General features: G+C 41.9%; 1 protein-coding gene across 2 annotated transcripts in view; it reads left to right on the top strand.

Moving 5' to 3' along the window:
* cdh8 (cadherin 8) overlaps window positions 1–25,509 on the top strand; it is a 119,305-nt gene that overhangs the window by 32,316 nt on the left and 61,480 nt on the right. For both annotated transcript variants that reach the window (XM_032515383.1, XM_032515392.1), the window contains exon 3: window positions 12,726–13,020. In XM_032515383.1, the coding sequence (XP_032371274.1) occupies window positions 12,726–13,020 (295 nt within the window). The remainder of the gene's footprint in view (window positions 1–12,725; window positions 13,021–25,509) is intronic.

The following is a 25,509-nucleotide window of genomic DNA, read 5'->3' as shown; positions in this document are numbered from 1 at the left end:
CCCCACATCCACAGCTATTCTTCTAGCATCTTTTTTGGGGCCCTTTCCTCAAAGGGGGCCCCTGGGTCTTCCTCAAAAGGGGGCCCTGGTTCTCTCACATGAGGGCCTGGTTTCCCACTTAGGGCCCCGGGGTTTTTCAATGAGGGGCCCTGGGCCCCCCCCTGGGGCTGGGTCCCCCCCAAGGGCCCTGGGTCCTCCCCACAGAGGGCCCGGGGGCGGGGGGCCATTTAAAAATAATAAAGTAGCCTTCTCTGCTTTCAGGGTTTGCTCAAAACAAAAATTTTTTTTGAATTAAAAAAATTTAAAGAAAAACCCTTTCCCCAAAGCATTTTAAGAACCAAAGACATTTAAATTAATTTAAAAAAATCAAGATAATTTTAAAGGCCGTTTCTACAGATATTTCTTCAAAAACCCCAAAAAACTCAGTGAGTGGTCTTTGCGATAGCCACATTTGTAATTCTGCCCGTTTTATTGGCGGCCTAAAAAAAAAAAAATATTGTCGCGCTAGTTTTTACCCCACCCAAATAATATCCTTTTAAACATTAAAAAATTTTAACACTCTTTTTTTAGAAATTCACTTGCTTTTAAAAACCAAAATTTTGTGGGAAAAGTCGGCCGCCCGGGGGCTGACGAGGAAGCCGGGACATTTTTAAGGGGCAGATGCAGTCATGCAGTTCCCTTTGCAGTAAAAACCCCGCAGCTGGGGGTCCCCCCGCCACCATTGTTAGAGGCCTTTCCGTCAAGCCCCAGGGTACAAGCTCCCCCCCCCCCTCCCTTTCCCAACCCCCCCCACCCCCCACCACCCCTTTTTCACGGGCATGGAAATCCCCCATGACCCCCTTTTCCCTATGAAAAATCACAGGTGGGGAAAATTGGCCGGCTGAATGCACCGGGCATTGCCGTGAAATCTCTGTTACTTTCCCGAGGGCGTTTCCCAAAAAAAGACACAGACGAGGCAGGGGGGGAAAAGAGATTAAAGGGGGAAAGGGGAGGAGAGAGAGAAAGAAGGAAAAGAGAGTTTAGAAGAAAAGGCCCATTTCCCAAAACACTTTGTTAGTCTTATTTTTTTTTTCCCGTCTCGTTTTTGCTGCCATTTTTCCCCCTCAGCCTTTCCTTGAATTTCCATTTTTTTTTCCCCCCTTCTTTTAAGACCGACAAAGATAAAACTGTTGAAAAATGGTTTTTAAAAAAAAAGCCCCATTATTAGCGCTAGATATTACGCTATAATACCCTCTGGGAAACCCGGTTTTTTATTTTTGGTAACCTTTAACAGACATGATTTGATTATTTTTTGATTCTTTTTTTTTAATCCACGGTCTTTTTATGTACAAAAAAATGGAACAAGACTTGGGAACTTGGAAATGAAATAAAAGGTAAAAAGGGGCCCGGGGAAAAATTTTTTAAAAAAAAAATTTCACCCCCCTTTTTTTTAAGCCCAAAGGGAAGGGGTAAATTCCTTTTTTTTATGTTTGAAAAAATTTTTGTCCTCCAGGTCATGCGGATGGTTTTGGTTTCATTTCTCGGGTTTTGGTGCGGGGGAAAGGGTGAAAAGGGACAAAAAAATTGGCCCGTTATAAAAAGGGTTATTATGAAGCGAGAGGGCCCTTGGTATTTGTGTAAGCGGGGGAGGAAGTCGAGGGTCCCCTGAATTCACTAAGGGTGTGTGGGGTTTTTTTTTTTTTTTGTGTTTGTTTGGGGGGGGGGGGGGGTTTTGGGGGGGGGGAATCCAAAGGAAAAACACTTGCAGCCCAGTGTAAACAGAAATAAAAAACCGTCTCTCTTTTGTCTTTTTTTTCCGCTATTTCCCCCTTTTTGGGTTTTCTCTCCCCCTCCCCCCTCCACCCCCCTCCCTTCCTTCCTTCCCCCCCTTCCCCCTCCCCCCGGGTTGGTTTTCCCCGGCAGAGTGAAAAAACACCTACAGGGGGCATCGCACGGTAGGGAAATTTTGTGCTTGTACGCCGTCCCCCAAAAGGTGTTTTCATCTCAAGCGGTTTCCCGAAATTTGCACATTGTCAAAAAGCGGTTTTGGTCTTTTCCCTAGCCAAAGGACCCATCTCCCACCCCCCCCCCCCCCCCCCCCCCAGTGTAAAGCCGGCCCCAATTTGTTTCCGCAAGAAGAGGTTACTTAATTTTGTTTCTGCACGCCATCCTTTTTCATTTTTCCTTTTTCCCTTTCCCTAATCCAGGGAAAGGAAAAAGGGAGCTTTTTTTTGCATGCTTTAAATAAATCAAGGCCTTAAAGGAAAGCAAGTGTTTTTTAAATGCCCGAAGCCCTCATTAGACGCTTTTGTTCTTACCGAGCAAATATGTTTCAATCCCGTTACGTAACACCCTTTCCATTAACATTTTAGTTTGGCTTTGAATGGGAGCCCCCACGCGATAAGTCGAGCATGGTTGTTTCTGCCCGTTTAAAGCGGAATAAGTTTGAGTAAAAAAATACCAAAAAATTATGGTAGATCGATGGGTAATCAGAACACTATGTTTTTTTAGAGTGGTTCTAACTTTTTTTTGGAGGAAAGGGTCTGGTCCAAAATCCAACGATGGCATTTTTAACATTTTTGATGTTTAAAATGCAGTTAGTGCCATTAATTGATGAAAAATATAGAGCCGCAACGGGTGGGAAAAAACACACAAGATTTGCATGGGCCAAAAAAAAGCCAGAAAAAAGCTGTAGAGCCCATTTTAAGTCAAAAACTGGGAATCCCGCGGATTTTCAAACACAGAAGCTGCCTCCCGCGTGGCAGTTGGCTTGAAACTGGCTATTTTCACGGCTTCTCAGGGTTTGGAAAAAGGACTTGACAGCTCGAGCAGGGAAGTGGGCCATCGATTTTTCCCCGGGGTAACCCCAAAAAGTCCAGATTTTATGCTTTCCAATTAGGGGAAATGTGGATGTTTTTTATACTAACAGAAACGTCTCGAAAAACCCTGATTTCAAGCAAATAAAATTTAAAATTTCGACTCTGGGGTGTTCACAATTTATTACAATATATTTTATTTTAATTTTCCCAAATTTTTTTTTGGCGGGGCCCGTTTTCAAGATGGAAATTAAATTAAATTTTTCTATTTTGAGTAAAACCCTACAAAAACTCAGCTTTAAAAAATATGATTTTTAAATGAAACCTCTTAATTCAAGAGATAGGTTTTTTTTAATTTTTGTATTGGAATTTTCCCCTGTACTCCCACTCTTAAATTTCATTTCAAAATAAAATGAAAAAAAAATAACAAATTTTAAAAAACAAAAAAAAAATTCAAAAAAAAAAGTATTTACTTTTTACTTGTTTGATAATAACTGGGCTTTATTAAAAAGGCCAAATTTTAATACAGGGTTCCCTAGTGTGGTATTGCTTGCGATTTTACGGGTTAACTTTAGTTTACTTAACATGATAGGGCTTTTTTTTTCCCAAAACCTCCCTTTTCCTCTTACTTTAAATGAAAAAAAAAGAAATCCTCTACAAAACATGAAAAAAAAAGTTATATTTTAATACTTAAAACTTTTTCTGGGCTCTATTTCAACCCAATCTCTCATGGCTGTAAACCCCCACCCAAAGATCACATGGTTGGACCCTATGTAGAGGGAAAACTGTCGGCCAGCAAAGTGCACCTTATAACCTTGGGACAGATAAGTTTTTCTTTTTTTAAAAAATTTAATTTACATATTAACATTTGTACACTGAAAAAGGGAAACTTGGGGCATTTCTTAAGATGAACAAAACACAACCCGCCTGCCGCTTAAAAAAGACTGCTCTTCAGTCATAAAAAAAATAAAAATTTTTCCCTTTTTTGGCATCCTCTTTCAATCCCTTTTACCCCCCCTGCCGATGTTTTTTTAATATATAATATTAATATATATAAATATTATATATATATATATATATTATATATTAAACTTTTTAGAACTTTCCTTCTTGTTACTTTTCCAAACATGGGGCTCAACACTTCCCCATGAAAAACACCAGTGGGAGGGGGGTTTGTGACATTTAACAAACACATGAACCACACACACCAAAAACCCCACACCCACACACACACCCACCACCCCACCAACACCACACACACATAGCACGACTGTGTACTTTTACACCCACTCATATACTCGCGGTTAAAAAGGAAACAAAAAAAAAAGAAAAAAAAAGCCCGTAGAGATTAAAAAGGGGGGCGGGGGGAAGGGGAAACCAAGGGAAATCGGGGGGGAGGGTTTGGGGGGGGTAAATGTTTAAAAAAGAATTAAAACCCGGGGCACCCTCGGACCGAAAAACCCTCATAGTGGAGAGCCCCATTGAATTAACTTTCCCCCCGGGGCCTCTGCCCTCGGGAAAACAAATTTATTTCCCGATTTAAGTCAGCCCCGTGACGAAAAAAGACTGTTGTGCTGTTTATTTAAACGTTTTTTTTTTGGCCCCTCCACACCCCCCCAGACCGACGCGGTGCCGATGGGTTTGGGGCCCCCAAGTAGGGGATGACAGAGTCGGGGTTAAACTAACAATCTCCCTATTTAAAATCAGATGTGCCCACAGCCTTGTAGCAAGCCTTTTTTTTTTATGGCTCTGTTCCTTTAGTTTAGAGCATTTTTTTTTTTCTTGAATTTTTTATTTAATTATTCACTTTGCTTGAATCGCAGGTTTTTCTTCGGGGCACATGTGGAGCTGCCCGTGTATTGGACAAATGCTTCATACCAGAAGAGGTGTTTTGTTACTTAGCTTGGTTCTCTGGTGTCGTAGCTTGGGCACACACCAATGAACAGACTGATTGTCCAATGCTCTCTTGTTGCAACAACAGGCATGTAATGAGCAGGCGGTAAAAATCTATAGACAAGAATGCTTGCATACGATAAGTCATTCTTGAAGTCCGGGTGCATTATGCAGGGTTGTTTTTATGTTCTGATTTCCCATTCTCTCTCTGTGGTGACACTGTACCCTCCTATGATTAAAATGCATCCTCCCATGCATCCACACTCACAAACAAAAGGCTCTTCATGGGTGGCTAAATCTAATTGCGTTGCCCTATTGTACTAAAGGTAGCTGCTTTGACTTTGACTTATTCTGCAGAAGCAATAATGCGCCTCTGGGTGTTGATGTAACACATGTGCCATTGCTCAAAGTGCAGGGATGGACCCAGAACACATTAGCCCTGATTGACCCTGGTACACATCGCATACAAATCCTGTTCAAATTGTCTCCTTTTTGTGTTTGTCTCATTAATTCATGATTGTCCAAGAGGAAAATAGAACGAAAGCGGAAGTGAAAGCTTTCCGATGATCTCTGTCTGCGTTGAAAGGAAGGAAAACAAGCTGTGTGGAGAAGGTAACACAGGGAGTCTCTGTGCTGATTGTAATTACTGTACCTTTTCTGAGTGGAGCTGGCTTCAATTACAAAGCGGCACCTTTGCTTGTATGTGGGTCGTGACACAATCTCTTTCCCATTGTCTCAATGAAGGAAGAGTGTCTGCAGAGACAATAAATTAACAGGAAAATATTCAAGGAGCTGTTTCCCCTTTTTGGCCTCCATGAATACAGTGTTTTGAAATCTCGAAAGAGCAACGTTATTTTTTTTTGTTTGCAACAAATGTCCACAAAGCCCTATGGATTTCATTTCTGTGTTGCCAGTGTAAGAGAACAACAATCAGTGGCGTCGGACTGGGGAAAAAAGGGGACTGAGTATCAAGGCCCTCACCTATAATTGGAGGCTGTAACACTGAGGTATAAGAAAGGTATGCAGACGTAAAAATCAATGGATCTTATAGCTATTTTTTAGCAAATACGCTACACTTAAAATCTGTCCTCATGTATTAAGAAAACAATTGAGGAGTCTACAATAATTGAGGTTACAATATTTCTGAATGAAACTCTTTCATTTCCAATGTTCCAGCATCTACAGTACTGATGTTCACTGTATGGTTTTCCTCTGATTAAATCTGTTATGGTTAACACCAGAAGGGAACTTTTCTGTCCAATTTGATAAAACGCTATGTGCCATGAGACAGACTGTAGGGAAAATGTTCCCAAGAATAGCTAAGTGAATCATATATCATGCATCGCGCCATCTGTTCCGTACATTCAAAATGTTATTGCAATATTTAGAATTACAGATTATTCATGTAGGTGTAATTAACAGAGTCAAAATCCAACAAATGGGAGGAAGCTGCAATTCATTTCCAGACATGTTTGAGCAGAATCTATCTGGAGTAACTATTTAGGCTGCAGTTGCCTAGGGGTGTACAGATGGGAAAGAAATGGTAGCGCTAATTTTACCACTTTTGCCAATGAATTACTGTACCCCTTGCAGTTTTAGGCCCTCTTGAATGAATTCCATGGATTTGTTCTTGGGAGATTGGGTCACATTGGCCGGATGAAGAGAACTGGGTCATAATAAGTGACTGAACTGGATAGAAAAAGGTCAACATCTGGCTGTTACAAAAAGGTGCTATGTAAACTAGTCCACGCAACACATGGCCTTGGGGTTCCCATACATTTTACATAACAACATGAAATCTACTACATATTTAATGCAAAACATGACATTTTCGAGCAGGATTGTCTCGTTTGGTCATGCAGTCTTGGTTAAACAAGTCTGTGGTCTTCACCGCATTAGGATCTCACCAAACCTGACATTTAGAGTCAACACAATGATGCATTATACAGCATGTTTTCATGCTGGGCTATGTCTTTGCCATTTTGCATTATTTGCTACTTTACTTAACATCAAATGTTACTTATTGTGATAAAAAGCAGTTGTGAAATGCCTGTGTACACATTTGTAAATGCTTCCATAGAAGCAGTGTGTACTTGGGGCCCCTTGTATCATGTTTCATATTTGTATTAGTTGCTCCAAACTTCTCATGTTTTCATTTGAAACACAGTTGAGAGGTAAAACTGGTCTTGAATTGTCCAATATTTTACAATGAAGCAAAGATATGGCACACGTGCATAAAAATGAACACAAATCTGTAAAGCTGAACATTGTTTTATCTACTTTCCAACCCTATATATCATCTCACAGTCCCTTGGATTAATATTGTGAACCTTTGGAGGACCCTAAGTTAGTGAACCTTTGGACTGCACTACCTGACCATGTGTCCTCACCCAGACCGTATGGGTCGAATATGCCACCATGACGTGACGTTGCCTCCTTATTTTAGTAGTTTTATGTAAACCCTCATGTTATCCTAACCCTACCTAAGTATTTTTATTGCCCAAACTTAATTAGTTCTGTTTCACAACGTGTATAAAACGGCACCCGTTATGTTAAATAGAAGGATCCCATTATTACGGTCACATGATTAAACTGCAACAATGCGGCAGTAAATTGTTTTGTGAGTCTTTGGAAATGAATCCATGATGTCGTTAAGGTCTAAGGATGTGCAACAACAACCAAACCAGCAACAAAGTACTTTGCTACTTACACATTGTTGCATCTGTATTAACAATATATCAGACAGAGCGGCCATTGTTCTTGTACCAGTCAAAGTACATGTTTCTTCTACTTTGACTTTTGTCCATTTAAGTACATTTTGCTGATCATGCTTTTAATTAAATATAATTTTGAATGCAGGAATGGTGCATTTTTATATTGTGCATGTAAAGGAAATGAACACATCCAGCACCAATAATAAATAGTATTCAGTTCCGCAAACGTAATGACCCTTACTGAGGACTAACTGAGGTAGTATTTGGAAAAGGCAGTCGGACGTACTGTGTGCAGTCTGTTCTAGCTGACAAGCTGCATCACAGTGACAACATCTCCTCCCTTCCGCTCCTCGCTGCAGTCTCCCTCTCCTTCTCCAGTCCTACTGGTACATACATAGGAGGAGCACATGTCCTATCTACCATTTGCCCTGACAAGGAGCAAAGTCATTAGTTCTCTCTGTCGGGTTACACTTAAGTATGTGGAAGCCAGGCCCGAGGCAGGGGGTTGGGGGGTTGGGGGTTGAGGGGGTTGGTGGGTGGGAGTAGAATCTGTAGAATCTTTCTCATTAGGACACAGTGATTGTTCAAGTGATTGCCGTAAAAGCTCATCTTCAGCAGGGACTGTCATATTTCCTCCTACGCTGACAGGATAAGCAGTCCCATGCAGCCCCTGATTGGGAGTTGTGGTTGGCAAATGGAGGTGTGCACGTGAGTGTGTATGTGTGTGCATGGGCGTGCACAATAGTTCTGGCACGAAGCAGACAGTAAAGTAATGCAACAAGATAATTTCTTCTGTCAACCAAGGTTTTCTTTATCACCCTGAGTTGCAGCTTCAAAATATATGTCTGTCTTTTCAACAGTGGCTAAGGAAAGACTCATAACAACTTCCCCGGTCGGTATATACACACACGCTGCACTCACTAATGGCATTATTACCTCTTGGATGATATATTCTGTTGACATTCATACAACGCAGCAATAACACTGTTTACTTTGATAACATGTCCAATGAAACTACACGTGACAGCTGTAGGACTGTTCAGTTTAATTCAAGGAATCGAAAAGTCTTCTTTATACTTTACAGCCAGGGAAGGCTTACCTTGCACGGTTCTGGCAATATCGCGTGATCTCGTGATATTGCAAGCATAGGATCACATTTGATACCAAAATAAATCTTCTCAGACATGAATGAATACTGCGTTTGTGTCTGGACTACCAACTAACCAAACCATCCAGCATCCGGTGAGCAGCTATGGCAACTACGGGCGTTCAAAACAACAATGGCAAACGTAATAGACAGACAGTAAATCAAATCACCTGACTGGTTCTTTTTCTTGAAAGTGACTGTCCTTTTTCAAACAGTTTTCAGTGACGGCTTCTGAGATGTTCTGAGATGACTTGTCCTGTTAAGTAAAAAAAGGCTACAAAGAGCTTTATTGCTACTCTAGGTTTGCGTTGCAAGACCTTCCACCACAGCACTTCTGAGAAAGGTCTGCCTAGTCCACAAAGCATTCCACCATGGGAGAAACACATGCTCTGGTTTACTGGCATTTCTTTAAACCCATGACAATAATCTTTGGCGGAGCCCAGCGCCGGACGGAGCCAAGGTGCCGCTGCTAAATAGCCTTAGGAACTTGTTTTGGTAGAACATGTTACATTCAAAGGTTGCTTTAGTTGTGCAACAGAAAACTCACTTAGACTGCTAGTCTAGCTAGCTGTCTGGATTTACCCTGCAGAGATCTGAGGACCAGGTAACCATGGTCCTCAGATTGGACAGCTAGTCTAGCTAGCTGTCTGGATTTACCCTGCAGAGATCTGAGGACCAGGTAACACTAGTCCTCAGATTGGACAGCTAGTCTAGCTAGCTGTCTGGATTTACCCTGCAGAGATCTGAGGACCAGGTAACCATAGTCCTCAGATTGGACAGATAGTCTAGCTAGCTGTCTGGATTTACCCTGCAGAGATCTGAGGACCAGGTAACCATAGTCCTCAGAAATCCGCCGGAATTTAGAATGCCAACACAAAGGAAGCGGAAGGTCACAGACATCCGGACGAAAAGAGGGACACTGGTGGATTTTCCGGCACCTGAACAATCCTGGAAATTATTGAATATTGCCACTGTAATTAGTCAAATACAATAAAAGAAATTGGCAGGGCAATAACCTATGTGTCTAAACCACCTGTGCTCAGAATACAGTATCGGTGCTTTGTGACTCCACTCTATTTTTTTAGCACACAATCATCATGGCGACAGCACTAAAAGCTGCATGTTTCCTGAATACCACAGTCAAAGTCACTGACTCTTGGGACTGTTTTAGTTACCCAGGCAACGCAGTTAATGACAGGGACCCATGACAGACCCCCCCCCCCCCCCCTCCTTTAGTAATTGTACTCTTTGATGGTCTCCTGTGCACTCCAGTGCTAAAACTGTCTAATAAGTGTGCGACCAGGGCATTTAAAGCAGACATCATTGTTAAGAACTGCAGCTGGTTACACTGCTCTATTTTCAGGAAATGTGCTGTTAAGGTGGCAGTTTCTTGCAAAGTGATGATTGATTGCACAATACTTTATTTATTTTTTTCTCAAATGAAAGCTCACACTGTGACAAGTTTTATAAAGTAGAGAATTTAGTCATCCATCCGTAATTTGTGTTAACTTGTCAGCCGGTAATGGGACATGGCTTGTTCTACCCAGACAGCCACACAAAGTGGTAACTGATGTTACAAGAGGAGGAATTGATCCTCCAAAGCAAATTAAAGCAGTACGCAGTATGCTGTATGTTCTAGATATGCATTGGTGTTGTTTTCAGGCATGTAGCCTCAAAGTGCATGGCTGGCACATGACCCACCACCTTTTATATTTGTACAAAGCCCTGCCCTGGAACCCTGACCCAAACCATGGTGTGTGGATATCAGTGCATACAAGTAAGAGCTCATTTGTCTTTTAGTTGTTCCAAAGTGCAGGGCAAAATGTTTAGTTAATAATCACCTGCCATTGATATCAAACTATATAAGATCCTTCTTTAGCCTAGTTTTTGATTATTTACTTTGTTTTGTGATGGTTTTATTACGCCATGATTATATTTTCTATATAAAGTAAAGTAGTCTAACTAATGAATATATCAATTCATACTAAAAAACAAACACATTTTAAGTGTGGAAAAATTTGTAATTTCAAGGTGAGAATCACTAGCTTTTTTATCATGCAAAAGCTAGTAAGTCAACCTTGAGTTTACAATAATTTCTTCTTTTTTTAAATTCTTTTTGAAGGGCATTTCTATGCCTTTTTTCATTGTTTAAAGGACAACAAGTGATGGAAGAGAGACAGAGATGGGTGGTGCAACAAAAGCTCTTCATTGGATGCATACATCTCCATCCATTGCAAACACATGGTCAAATAATCAACAAGGAAGCAACAAAAAGTACACTCTCATTCAATCAGTTTCCATGGAATTATATGGGTATGCAACTTAATCAACATCATGGTGCTCAACAGTTCATTCTTGACCTTAAAAACAGCAGTTGGCAAAACAACTCAAGGTCCTCTTATGCGCTTGTTACATCACTGCACAGTTGCCATGGAACTGTATGTGTTCAAACTTAAGCTAGTTGCCTTCACAGTCAAGCTTTACACTTCATTTTTATATTCTTGTGCATTACTTTTTGACACTAGTGACCTCGCAGTACAACCAGGATCAAATCGTTGATCATATTTATGACATATGGAACAACCAAAACCCATATGTAAGCTTAAATAGTCCATTTGCACCCCTGTGGTGGAAACACGCCGCCATACATGCCGAGCTGCAGGCTAACCTCTACATACGAGAAGTCACACAGGATAAAAAAAAACTAAAAAAACAGTGACAGACCAGATCATTAATTTGAGCTCATTTAAGGAGATTCTCAGTGTGCAGGATGTTGCGAGGCATTTGTGTTAATGAGCTACATCATTCATGTGAAATGATGGCACAATTAGGAAAACAAAAGTGCAAGGTGTGACAATTTAAGTGAATGTGCTTTGTCAGTGTCTGCAAACAACACCTCTGAGTATATGCATAAGAGCCGGTGTATAAAAACATTGCGGGCGGGGGGGGTTTAGAGGTCGGGATTCTCACCGACAGATTTTTACTTTGCTAGTCTGCACCCTGACCGCGCTCCCGCGGGGATCTCTGTTGAAACACTTTGGCAGGAAAGGAAATTAAAGCTGCTGAATACAGATGTTGTGATGCATGCCTGTGTGCTCAGCTGTGTGTGCACGTGTGTGTGCGTCTTTATGCTTTTTAAAGGCATGCACATTAACAAACCTACAAAGTGAAAAGAAGCGGGCTGCCAGCCGTGTCACTACAACACTGCAACATTGCTGGTTTTGTAAATGTTCTGCTCGCTGCCTCTCTCCTCCCCTTCGAAAGTCACTCACCTTGGGGATCAAGAGGCTTATATGAAAGGTGACTTACAGTAAAAGACGTGTTCTTTCAGTTAAAAGCAAAGTTCTTTTCTTCCCTTTGTGTCAAAGCACTGGGGTTTTCTCTTTTTCTGTGACCTCTTTTCTCCGTCCTGCACAGATTAACCTTTTTTAATGTACAGAAGGTTTTGCCTGGTCCCCTGTCCACTGATGTTTCAACGGCCTTATGTAGCATTGTTGGACTCATTAGTTATACTCAGTCCGTTCTGCGAATGGGAGCCAACCACTCGGCCTAGCCCGTAATGCAGCTTTAGTGAACTAATTAAACTGTAATTACAAAATAATGAGGGACATGCAGTATCGCCCAGTAACTTAGGGCTAGTTATTTGTGAGCGTGGATTGTCATGTGCAGAGTTTTCTCTTTCATTTTTAATGGATTCTGTGACTTTTCGGTCCTCGTGTTCTTGTGTTATGGAATGCACATTCAAAGCACTTCTAGCTTCTTTGTTCAGTGAATTTCACACTGTAGGGAGCAATATCCCCCACAATGTGTATTTCTATGATATATTTGCAATGTATAATGAGGAGCAATGTAGGCTAAGGTCCATTTCCTGTGCTACTTATAAAGTTATTGCCCCCAGCGGGCCTCATTTAGCAAAGTGTAGGCTATGTTGAGCCACGTTTAGTATCCTTGCTACACTAGTTGCCGCAAAGCACAGCAGCAAAAACAACACATTACACTTACATCGTACCCTCATATGCATTTACTCAGTGAGAACTTCTAGAATCAGCTGAGCATATCAACATGCATTCATTAACCCAACCTTGTGTCCGTTTCCACAGTGGGACCAAACTAACATGTCCACTTCAAATTTACACCTGCAATTAAAAAATAATTTTCCTTTCCTTTTAATTGCAGCTACACACGGACTTGGATGTGGGCGGCAAGAACATCAAGTACGTCCTAGCGGGCGAGGGCGCAGGTACCATCTTCGCCATCAATGAACTAACGGGCGACATCCACGCCATGAAGAGGCTGGACCGCGAGGAGAAGGCCGAGTACACCCTAACAGCCCAGGTGGTCAACGCCGACACGGACGAGCCCTTGGAGCCGCCGTCCGAGTTCATCATCAAAGTCCAGGACATTAACGACAATCCGCCGCAGTTCAACGAAGGCCCGTACCGAGCCTCTGTTCCAGAAATGTCTGCTGTTGGTGAGTCACAGCAAACAGATTTCCTTTCTGGTCTGTGCCGCACACAGCAGCCTAATCAGTGTGTCAGTGTTTTCTGAGGCTCTAATGGGCTATTGCATCAAAATAATGAGTCAATAGGAACTAGAGGAAATGAGTGTGCCTATTTACATGCTTGCCTGCTATGAGCATCTTGGCAAATGAAAACAGTGTACAAGAAGGATAAATCAAAATGCTAGAACTTCGCTCATAGCTCAGCGCTGCAGTGAACAACTGCTGCCAGCGCAAACACACACGTAGCTAGGCAGCGTAACGCTAATGGTACAGTCGGGTCCATAAATATTGGGACATCAACACAGTTCTAATCTTTTTGGCTCTATACACCACCACAATGGATTTGAAATGAAACAAATAGGATGTGCTTTAACTGCAGACTTTCAGCTTTAATTTGAGCATATTACATCCAAATTAGGTGACCGGTGTAGGAATTACAACAGTTTGAATATGTGCCTCCCACTTTTTAAGGGACAAACAGTAATGGGACAATTGGCTGCTCAGCTGTTCCAGGGCCAGGTGTGTGTTATTCCCTCAGTATCCCATTTACAAGGAGCAGATAAAAGGTCTAGAGTTCATTATAAGTGTGCTATTTTCATTTGCTGGCAAATCTCAATATGATATCCAAAGAGCTGTCGCTGTCAGTGAAGCAAGCCATCATTAGGCTGAAAAATGAAAACAAACCCATCAGAGAGATAGCAAAAATATTAGGTGTGGCCAAATCAACTGTTTGGAACATTCTTAAAAAGAAAAAATGCACTGGTAAGCTCAGCAATATCAAAAGACCCAGAGGACCACGGAGAACAACTGTGGTGGATGACAGAAGAATTCTTTCCCTGTTGAAGAAAACACCCTTCACAGTCGGCCGGATCAAGAACACTCTGCAGGAGGGAGGTGTGTGTGTGTCAAAGTCAACAATCAAGAGAAGACTTCATCAGAGTGAATACAGAGGGTTCACTACAAGATGGAAACCATTGGTGAGCCGCAAAAACAAGAAGGCCAGATTAGAGTTTGCCAAACAACATCTAAAAAAGCCTTCACAGTTCTGGAACAACATCCTACGGACAGATGAGACAAAGATCAAGAGTATGGAGAAGGAAAGGAACTGCTCATGATCCAAAGCATAGCACCTCATCAGTGAAGCATGGTGGTGGTGGTGTCATGGTGGGGGCGTGTATGGCTGCCAGTGGAACTGGTTTTCTTGTATTTATTGATGATGTGACTGTTGACAAAAGCAGCAGGGTGAGTTCTGAAGTGTTTAACAACCCCCAGCTTGAGAACCACGGCCCTACAAAACCCACTAGCAAATAAGTCCAACTAACAAAATGCAAAAAATAACTTGGCAAATCCAATTCAAGGGCGGACCTTTGGGTTGCTATTGCCACTCTTCATTTTAACACCAACAGGTCGTCAGACACCGCCTACCAAGAGCCTGGGTCTGGGTCTGTCCTAGGTTTCTTCCTAAAAGAAGTTTTTCCTCACCACTGTCGCACTGTTGCTTGCTCTGGAGGAAACTACTAGAACTGTTGGGTCCTTGTAAATTCTGGAGTGTGGTCTAGACCTACTCTATCTGTAAAGTGTCTTGAGATAACTCTTGTTATGAATTGATACTATAAATAAAATTGAATTAAATTTCGGGCAATATTATCTGCTCATATTCAGCCAAAGGCTTCAGAACTCATTGGACGGCGCTTCACGGTGCAGATTTACAACAACCCGAAGCATATTGTGAAAGCAACCAAAGTGTAAATTAAGGGAAAGAAGTGGAGTGTTATGCAATGGCAGAGTCAATCACCTGACCTGAATCCGATTGAGCATGAATTTCACTTGCTGAAGACAAAACTGACGGGAAAATGCCCAAGAACAAGCAGGAAGGGAAGCCAGTTGCAGTAGAGGCGTGGCAGAGCATCACCAGGGATGAAACCCAGCGTCTGGTGATGTCATGCCTTCCACCCTTCACGCTGCAAAGGATTTGTAACCAAGTATTAAAAAGTGAAAGTTTGATTTATGATTGTTAATCTGTCCCATAACTTTTGGTTCCTTAAAATTGTGAGGCACATATACAAACTGTTGTAATTCCTACACCGGTCAGCTGATTTGGATGTAAATATGCTCAAATTAAAGCTGAAAGTCTGCAGTTAAAGCTCATATTGTTCATTTCAAATCCATTGTGGTGGTGTATAGAGTCAAAAAGATTAGAATTGTGTTGATGTCCCAATATTTATGGACTCGACTGTACATCCTCTACATTACATTGGTTCTCAACCTTTTGGAGTCACGTCCTTCCGGAATAATGAGGTTGGTGTTCACAAACCCCCCCACCCCCCCCCACCCCCTTGACAACGAGCGAGAGAGAAAAGCTCATTTTGAGTGATTTTAGCGAATGCTCTGATTAATCCATGTAAACACATAGTGCTTTGCTTTAATGACACTAGCTCCTGCCAGGCTCTGTGGATTTTTGAACCTTTTTCTCTCCCCTGACCCGCTTCCGGACCCCTTTCTGTGTTGCAGGACCTCCTGATTTAGCTTTTAATGAAACACATAAATGAACCAAACTCACACAGTAATGTTAAAACCGTTCCCCAGTCTACAATATGTCATTGCATTTTTTTTTTCCCAGCAATCTACCGACCCCCCAGAAATGATCTTGTAAGCCGACCCCCGGGCTGAGAACCACAGTTCTACAAAACAGCCCACTAAGGAAGAAGTCCAACTAACAAAATGCAAAAATAACTAAGCACATCCGATTCAAGGGCGGAACTTTGGGTTCAAATTTATCTATTGAAAACATTTGTTTCAATATTGAAGGGGGGGGGGCGACAAATTCTAACCAGAGGGTCTGGATCGTCCCCCAGGAAATTTTGTGCATCAAACGCTTCATTTCCTGCATTCTGGTGAAGGGTTCTGCAACAATGTGTGCCTTTTCTGCATGCAAATCTTTCTTTATTCATGAAAATATTGTTACTATGAATTAATCAATCTCCTTTATTGCTCAAAACTGTCTGCAGATTAAACACATTACAGGTTTCGGGATGTTTTAGTAGGAATTATGTTAATCTTTACAACAAATATTTGCTTGCCACAGCATTTAAACTCTGACTTTATTACCCTGGGCAGTTTTTAACATAGGTAATAGTATCATTATTATTATAATTATTAATAATATTGGTCCTTAAATTATGCCTATTAACCCATCAGGATCACAGGGAAGGCCCCACTAAAAACTGTACCACACACACCTTCTACAGAAGCTGGAAAAGCACAATGAGCACATTTCAGAGACGCTACCATCCGGCCACATCAGCATATGAAAATACAGCATAAAAAAAGTCTATTCTCTACTTTGCATATGTTGAGGGCCATGCTATCTTATGAAGTGGAGCATTTGTGGAAAAATGTGGAATTTTGATGGCATTCTTGACCATTTTCACGTGTGCAGCACCTAGAAGCTGGTGATCACTACGATCAAATATGTATGGAAAGACTAGAAAATTGTTAAGAACGTAATATGTTGGAAAGTCTGTCTAGAAGCAGAAATCACTGTGGGGCACTTTGTTTAGAATAAAAGACATTTAGAATTTGGCTTATCCCTCCTGTCGTCTTTAAAAAATGTCTATATCTGAAATATGAGTTTCTTTTTAAACAAATTACCACTAAAAAATGGATTGGATTCCTTATAACGATCTTTGCAAATACAATTGATCACTTTCATTCCTCTGATCTTGACTATTAGTCAAAATAATTCACAATTTCTGCTTTTTTAACTCAAATGTGAGGTATAATTCTATATAAATGAGGGTTATTGACCATGAATTCCAAAAAGTAGTAAAACTAGTGGTAGTGAGGTGGTGGTAGTGAAAACTAAAATAAAAGTAAGAAAAAGGGACAAAAATGTCAATTTTTTGTCCGTTTTTGACCCGGGAGGACAACACAAGGGTTAACAAACCTTGTTATAGATAAATGTGTGCGAGGTTAGTTTTTAAGTGGAGATTCAGACGTTTTAAGTATATTTATAGATAACACAGACTGCGCTAAATGAAAGCATAAGGGTTTGCATTTACACTCGCCACGCTGTCACTTAGCATGTCAACTCTGACTGATGCTAATCGCCACGAGCTACCGTCCATCAAACCCCCCCACAAACTGTTACACAAACCGCCGCCAACACTTTCCAGTCCACTGTATGCTAATGTATTCATATATTCACATTATTATTCCATCCATGCATTTAAATGGCCACTGCATGACGATCACATAATTCAAATGTGCAGCTCATGTAGGATTGGTAGAAGCCTCTAAGTGGATCAGTATACCGTTTTTTGTCTTTTTTATTTTTTTTCTTCAGGGGAGCCTCGCCGCTGACCCCAGAGCAGCAGGAGGATTGTAGCAAATGTTTCCATCAGTAGCAGGAAAGAGATCAGAGTGTGTCTTTATGCCGTTCTGACATTGGAGGAGTTCAGCGAGGGTGCCGAGGTCTGTTGTTGGGCGGTATGCGCTTGTTATTGTGTTTTCTCATCGAGCTTCCCCTTGTTAGCTGTCACAAAGCTGACATAACATGCTAGGGCAGATGGTGCGAGGTATGTTACAGAATCTGTTTGGTCAAATCCCATCTGTAGGTTACAGCCTTTACGTCACTTCTCTGAGGTAACGGCGATTTAGCTTCAGCTTCTCATGACGATGATGACTTTTAACAGTTGTTGGTGGAAGAAGTATTCACAGGCTTTACTTCTGTTGAAGTACTAATACTAAATTAGCGTGTTACAAGTAAAAGTCCTGCATTGAAAAACACTTACTTAGTATTATCAGGACATGTACTTGATGTATCATGGGTAAAAGTACTCAATGCAGAAAAACCCTAACATTTTCAAAACTGGAAACGGCCTGTTGATCAAGCAAGTGTCTTAGTTAGTTTAAGAAAGTAATTTCTTGTCCAAAGCCCGAGTCTTTTAAATAGCAAACACAACCTTCTCCCATAGGTGCATTCTGGGCATGCTGGTCTTACAAGGAGGTGTGTTCAGGTGCATTCTGGGCATGCTGGTCTTACAAGGAGGTGTGTTCAGGTGCATTCTGGGCATGCTGGTCTTACAGGGAGGTGCGTTCAGGTGCATTTTGGGCATGCTGGTCTTACAGGGAGGTGCGTTCAGGTGCATTCTGGACGTGCAGGTCTTACAGGGAGGTGCGTTCAAGTGCATTCTGGGTGTGCTGGTCTTACAGGAAGTTGTGTTCAGGTGCATTCTGGACATGCTGGTCTTACAGGGAGGTGCGTTCAGGTGCGTTGTGGGAGTATTGCTATCTTGTGGAAGCAGAAAGGGACCGCGTCATTGACCTCCAAAAACCTGGTCCAAAGTCAATAGCATAGCATTTCATTGTTATTTTAACAGCACATTAGCGCAAATGTCCCTAGGCACATGCACAGCATGTGCACACTGTGCTTGTTACACACGTAGGAACACACAGCAGCACACAAATATGCAAAAGAATTTAAAAAAAATTAACTACAATGTGTGAAATAGTATTATTATATGCTCGCGTGCTTTCACTTCACGCACAAGCAGATCAGTTTCTTCTCTCCGCCATCATAACAGCAATGTGCCAAGGTACACACACGCCCGGCTCTCAACGGGAATGGGAGAAGACTCTCTGATTGGTTGATTGTTGGGTAGTTTATTAAAGTACATGTGTTTTGTGTGCAAAAATCTTAATGTGTAAAGTAACTAGTAACTAAAGCTGTCAGATGACTGTAGTAAAAAGTAGAATATTTCTCTCTGAGATGTAACCGAGTAGAAGTAGAAAGTGGCATGAACAGAAAAGACTCAAGTAAAGTACAAGTACATCAAAGTTGTACTTAATTGCAATGCTTGGGTAAATGTACTTTGTTACATTCCACCACTGAGGCGGTGGAAGCAAAAAGGAACAAAACAGTGCAAAAGAATCCGTGTAAACACAGAACAACAGTGACTCGGTTACTTGATCCCTGCTGCTCATTGTTTTTCAGTTGAAACGGATGGCAGCCCTCCGAGGGAGTTTGTCGGTGCAGTGCAGGGACAGCCACAGCGATGGGGTAGAGAGCAAAGTGGTAGTTGACAGCACTGTGATTTGCCAACGGGAATAATGCATAAGAAATGGAAATCGGCGTCTCTTTGTTGATTGTTGTTCCCTTTTGTCACTGCTGATTAATTAAACATTCACGTTTGCTCAGTTGTTTGCTTGAAAGGCTTCTTCTTCCCTGCGAATAGTTTCCCTCTTGTTAAGTTTTCATGTGCTGCGGCATTATGGGGGAAGAATCGGATGCTGTGGACATGCAAACAATCGTCTCTCTCGCCTCATATTCATAAATCACCAGTTTCTCTCAGAGTGCTGTTTCCTATTTATCGCGTTGAAAATGAGAATTTGTGCAGGCCTCAGTGGATTAGTGGAAGTGTGTGCTGTGCAGTGGATAACTAATAAAGTCCACGGGAAAGGGAGTAGGAAAATAAACAGATGTTGGTGAAGTCTGCTGCATACAAGCAAATCGCCCCGCACTACTAGAAACTGGGAAGCGTTACGACGTAATTACTGCACGTGGTAAGAGATGCCGCATCACGTTTGATATTGAGTCCAGACAATGCTGAGCGTGCTGATGTATTTCTGCTTAGCGGGGAACCCACCTGCGTGGAATAATCCCAAAAATCGAATCCAAACTACAACAGACCGGTTCTCTTGACAATGTTATCCACTTACAGAGCTTTTCAGTGTCTTCGTCAATGTCCTTCCAGAACCTCGCTTATCAAGAGCGTGTCCACATCGCGTCACTGAGACCAAATATCAACACCCATCTTTTATCTGCCAAGGACTACGGCGAGATAGAAATACCCCTCTCATTGAACATCGCCCCCCCCCATATAGGAAACGTGTCCCCACAGCCGGATGAGATATGTGACATGGGCCACTGAGGTCGCCATGTTTCCTGTGTGTGGAGGAGCATAGAGGTTAATGGGAAATGAAGGAGAAAGACCTTTTGTTCTTCCTTATAAAAGGGGGGCCAGTCGGATAAGACGTGTGGCTCTCGGTGACTTCTCTGTGACTTTCCTTTTCCTGAATGGCTGAGACTGGAGGTGACTACAGTTCTAATTGTTTGGCGGACCGTCTCGAGAAGTACAATTTAACAATGAGAGGAAGTGAGAGAGCAAAGGTGGTGGCTGTGCTGGAGGAGAGCTGGCCAGTCAGAATAGAGATTGATCTCATTAGTGTAAGCAGCCAGGATAAGCGTGATGTCACACGGCTTGTGACCGCCGTTCGTGACCGTGTGTTACCATGCCGATCTGGTTGACACTTTGGGAAACAAATCTCCAAATTGTCAACTTTAAGTAACGAGCGAAAACAGCCTTGTTCTCCCTTTCAGGGGGGCAATGAAATGACCACTAAAAAAATGTTTTAACATCATTACACATCAGCAGCCACAGCAGCATTAGGATGTGTTTCACATTTCTGGCCACTCTTCTTTTAGCTCTGTTTTCTCTATGCACTAATCCTGAAAAGGAAATGCCATTTTGCTACTACGTGCACTAGCTAGGATCTAACATTTTGAAAACAGCTTCCCTGGCTACAAAACCCAGACACCGAATCAACAGATTCGAACAAACAGAAGCTGAAGTGCAGTGACCTGGAAAGCTCAAAGCTCTGACTTTAGAAAATCTGAGCTACATGGCATCAACAAGTTAGCTGCAAATGCAGAAACAATAAGTCTGACACAACAATATGTAAATGCATGGTCACCGAAAACTGACTTTGAAGACTACTCGTCAATAATGTAAAAAAAAAAAAGCTCTGTCATTTGCGCTTTTTGGATTTTGAATGGTCAGCTATGCACTAACGTTAGCATTGCACTAGCATTTCACCCAGAGACTTGGTTCTGTTGTAACGACTTTTAGAGAATATTAGTTCTTTTTCCCCCCCTACCTCCTAGAAATGACCTTTTTATTCCATTGACTGCCCCACAGAAACATAACCCTTGTCTGTATTAACCCTCCTGTTGTCCTCGGGCTCAAACTTTTTTCAGACAACAATTTAAACAAAAAACAACACGGTTGGTTCACTACAACATTTTTTCGCGATATTATTGAAGTCCGAATGTTGTAATATATTTTACAGCATTTGGAGAAAAATCAGCCCGGTTTAAATGGTTTAAAAACCATTTCCTGACTTAAATCTGACAAAAGACCTCCTCAGATTTTAACTTAATTGTCCAAATATTTCATAATGTCTGCTTTTAAACTCAAAAATAAGGTATACAATCATACAAATGAGGTTTATTGAACATGCATTTGGAAGGAAATTGTTTAAAATCTTATACTGTTGTATGTACTGGCGGTAGCTGGGGGGGAAGCGGAGAAAAGATTGCATAAAGCAAAAAAAAAAAAAGAAATATAAAAAGAATTGTGATTTTTCTTTTCAGACAACACAAGGGTAAATTGATTTTTTTTTCGAGTGAATATGGGTAGGATTATGTAACCCTTTCTACATTCCACATACAGTTCATTTGATCCATTGTCAATATGAAGATATTAATTAGTGCAGCTTTAATCACACGTGTTTTATAAATCCATGGGTTTTGTAATTTCCTCTGCTTCAAATCTTCAGGCAATAAAGGACCATGTGTGTTTTGCTTTTAATTTGAAAGATAATAAGTCAAATCAAATTCATATTTGATATACTCCACTTTGCCATATCTCGCAAATATTCTGAGTTTCATACGCATATCCGTTAGATAATTATGTTCCCCTGTCACTTCAATTACAATCTTTTTTTTTTTTTGCTTTTTTGCGTTTGGCTGCTTGTTTGTCTGGCGAAGTCTGGCCACGATAACAATTCTAATTCAGTTGCAGGGATTGCACAGATCTCACAGGATTAGTGGATCCCGGTTTCCTGTTAATGGGGTCTTCGACTTTTAGGCCAGTACAAGCTGATGAATTCCCCCCGCATGTCTGTCGACCATATGCAGGCATTACGAGGCTCTGCTACCCTTCTGCAACTAACAAGGGGGTTGGATGTAGTTGGAAATTACAAAGTCTGCTTGAAGTGACGCTTCAGGTAATTAGGAGGAGGTCGCTAGACCATCCTCCCTGCGCTAAGGGGGGGGGGAGGGGGGGATGTGCGAATGACAATAATTGCTACACTGCGAAACAAACTTGCAGAAAGTTGTTTTGCCGGATGGAGCTTGTGTGAGAGTTGCCCCCAGGAGTGGTGGGCTGTGAGTGTGATTCATTATCAAGACGATTAATACGCGGACGTGTAGACAGATGGCCCGTCTCCTCTTCTCACAGGCCGCGCTCTCTGAAACCCCAGCAAAATGAGTACCTGTGCGGAAGCGCGGATCCCCGCCAAATGTGTCAAGATCTGCTAAACTGGAGCGTAGACATAAAATTGAAGTGACATTAATAGATTACCTGGAGTTGATTTGCATTTTCAGAGTTATTATGGGTGTGGGTAACGGGACTAACAGGCACAGCCGTCTATGTAGGGACCTTAATGATGTTTCTGATTACGCTCTCATCACCAGCGGCAGCTGGGAGAAATAAGTAAAGGCTTGTCATCCCAGATTTGGACGATAAATGAGCAGACTTGATCAAGGGGCGATGTATGGAAATGAGCAAGATGCAGGCCTTTATCAGAGTGGATCGTCTCACGCTTTCAACGTGCAGCAGAAAGGGGCACTGTGTGATCACAGATGACTTAATAACCACACAATTTTATAAATGACACGCTATTACGTAATCCTGCATGAAGAATAACATATTTATATCTGCTGTATACTTCACCAAAGCATGTGTAACATCTATCTATCTAGCTAGGTATCTTTGTTAGAGTCTAACTATTACATACATTGGCAACTTTGATTGTTAATTTGAAAAAAAAAGGTTAAAATTCTGTGATTCCAGCTTGTCAAATGTGAATATGTGTTTGTTTCTTCACTCCTCCGTGACAGCAAACTGAATATCTTTGAGTTGGGGACATAACAAGACATTTGAGGACGTCATCCTCGGCTTTGGAAAACACTGATGGACATTTTTCATCATTTCATAGACCAAACAAATATTCCATTAATCAAGAAAATAATATTCAGAATGATCGATAATGAAAAAATTCATTAGTTGCAGCATCTATCTATCTATCTATCTATCTATCTATCTATCTATCTATCTATCTATCTGTCTGTCTGTCTGTCTGTCTGTCTGTCTGTCTGTCTGTCTGTCTGTCTGTCTGTCTGTCTGTCTGTCTGTCTATCTATCTATCTATCATTCATCATTCATCCATCCGATTTGTATAGCTCTTCATGAAAAGCAATACGAATCACATATGTTATTATTCTACGCATTCGGATCAATACAGGGAAAGCTGAGCTATTTTCAGAGCATTTCATGCTCCACTTGGACCAGATGTTCTATTCTAAATCCCCTTCCTTGATATACCTAAAAATATAATTGTGCTATGCTTATCTTGCAGTAAATCTTGAACCTATCTTGGTCTTGGTAAATCTGACTCTGAATGCATAAAATGCAGTTTAACTTGAATATATCTTAGCAGTACTTCAGGGTCAAGCAAGAAAAAAAGCACATTTATTTTGCATCTTTTATCTGGTGTGTCTCTGTTGAGCTTTGAGCAGGGAGCTAAGAGCGAGGTTGCCTGGAGTTTGAGTCACTCTCTTCTCTGATCCGAGTCTCTGGTCTGCAGCTTGGCAGATGGACTGAGTGGCAAGGGGGCCCCTGGCCCTTTAACATAGTGGGCAGCTGGGCCAGTGCTGGGCCGGGGCACATCTGACGAGCAGGCACCGGGGCTGGGCAGGGACGTGGCAGACCGGGGCTGTGCTGATGGTAGTCCGCGGCTCACAGGCTGAGCTGGGGGTGAAAGGGGGTCAGAGCAGTGAACCTGGCCAAGGCTGTGGCTCTCTCAGGCCTGTCTAACTGCCAAGCAGCGTGGGTGCCAGCCTGCCCTTTTCTGTGGCCGTGCTAAATGGGGATAGGACAGGCCTCCGAGGCACAAAGGATTTTACTGACATGCTGCGGTTTCTCTGTAATAACCTGCTACTCCTATCTATCTTCACTCATTTGGCAACAGCATCTGCACATGTGTATTTGTGCATATGTGTATCTGTGCGTATATGGACTTGAGTCACTATACTCTGAACTTGACTTGGATTTGCACACTGATGACTTGGACTCTAGGATTCATGAAACAGGACTCTCATGCTGGATGCAGTTTCTTCTTTACGTGTGATAGGCAGTGATGTCGTACTCGAGTCACAGACCTGGACTAGTGTCGGACTCGAGTCCTGGACTCGGACTAGAGTCCATCTTGAGTCGTTATTCACTGGTGAATCAAACTCAAGTAATGGTGACTGGACTCTGACTGGACTCAGAGTCTTCTTTGGTGACACAGACTCAGACTCGAACACTGGGGGCTCAAGACTTGACTCAGACTCGACAGTTGGTGACTCGACTCCATCGCTGGTACATGGATGTGGGTTTACCTTAATGTGGGCTTGTTTTTCTCGTCTAGAAAACTTGTCACCTGTCAATAAGCCAGTGACTCCTTTTTCCATGTGGATTCATTCTTCTCCACGGCTGCTCTTGTCTGCAGCTACGCCCAGCAGCTGATAATTCAGCTCCCTTTGTTTCACACTTACCCATTGCATTACTGTGAATAGGAAAAAAAGGGAACGCCATATATTCCCTAGCTAACACATACTGTATGTTGTTCAGGAGTTAAACAAGAATAGAAAGAAACACAACATACACACGCACAGTCACAGCTGCTCAATATCACATACAAATGTGTATTACTAATTCATCAGATGTTATTTATTATCCAATGTACCTCTGAATTATGCATGTAACATCATCAGTCACTGGTCCAGATACAGTAATATAAGCCCTTTAGAGCCTTATGTGGCATATTTTTTCTAAAGCGTGCAGGCGGACATACGTGCACATGCTGTACATGTTAATTCGCACTTGTACAAGTGCATAATGTACACTAAAACACATACTTCCCCCGTGTTAGCACAAAGCCACCGTGCCGTCGTAAAGATGCTGTTGCTCAGGTGTAATCTGCCCCTACTCCCCTGTGTAGCCCGCAGAGACTCACTCTTTGTAACTCAGTCCCTCTCTTTCTCTTATGCACACACTTTTGTTTTCCTTTTCCCCTTCTCTGTACTTCTCCCTCCCTCGCTCTTTTTTTTTTTTTTGCAAAGCTAATGCTCTCTCTCGGTCTTCCCTTGAGGGGAGAACAAAAAAAAAGTAGCCGGCTTCTAGGTAATGAAGCCCTTCAATGTGATCTGCATGAGATTGCCTCCCTTGCTGGCCTGGCTGCCTTGCGATGAATAGCAAAAGACTCTCAATTAGACTAAGGACAAAAAGCAGCTTTCTCCTCAGCCACAGTGTCGTTTCTTAAACAAAGTCGCCTCATTTTCCGTGCGTGCGT

Source organism: Etheostoma spectabile, chromosome 1, assembly GCF_008692095.1.
Source record: "Etheostoma spectabile isolate EspeVRDwgs_2016 chromosome 1, UIUC_Espe_1.0, whole genome shotgun sequence".
Lineage (NCBI taxonomy): Eukaryota > Metazoa > Chordata > Actinopteri > Perciformes > Percidae > Etheostoma > Etheostoma spectabile.
Note: the sequence above shows the minus strand (reverse complement) of the source record. Positions and strands in the feature narration are given on the sequence as shown.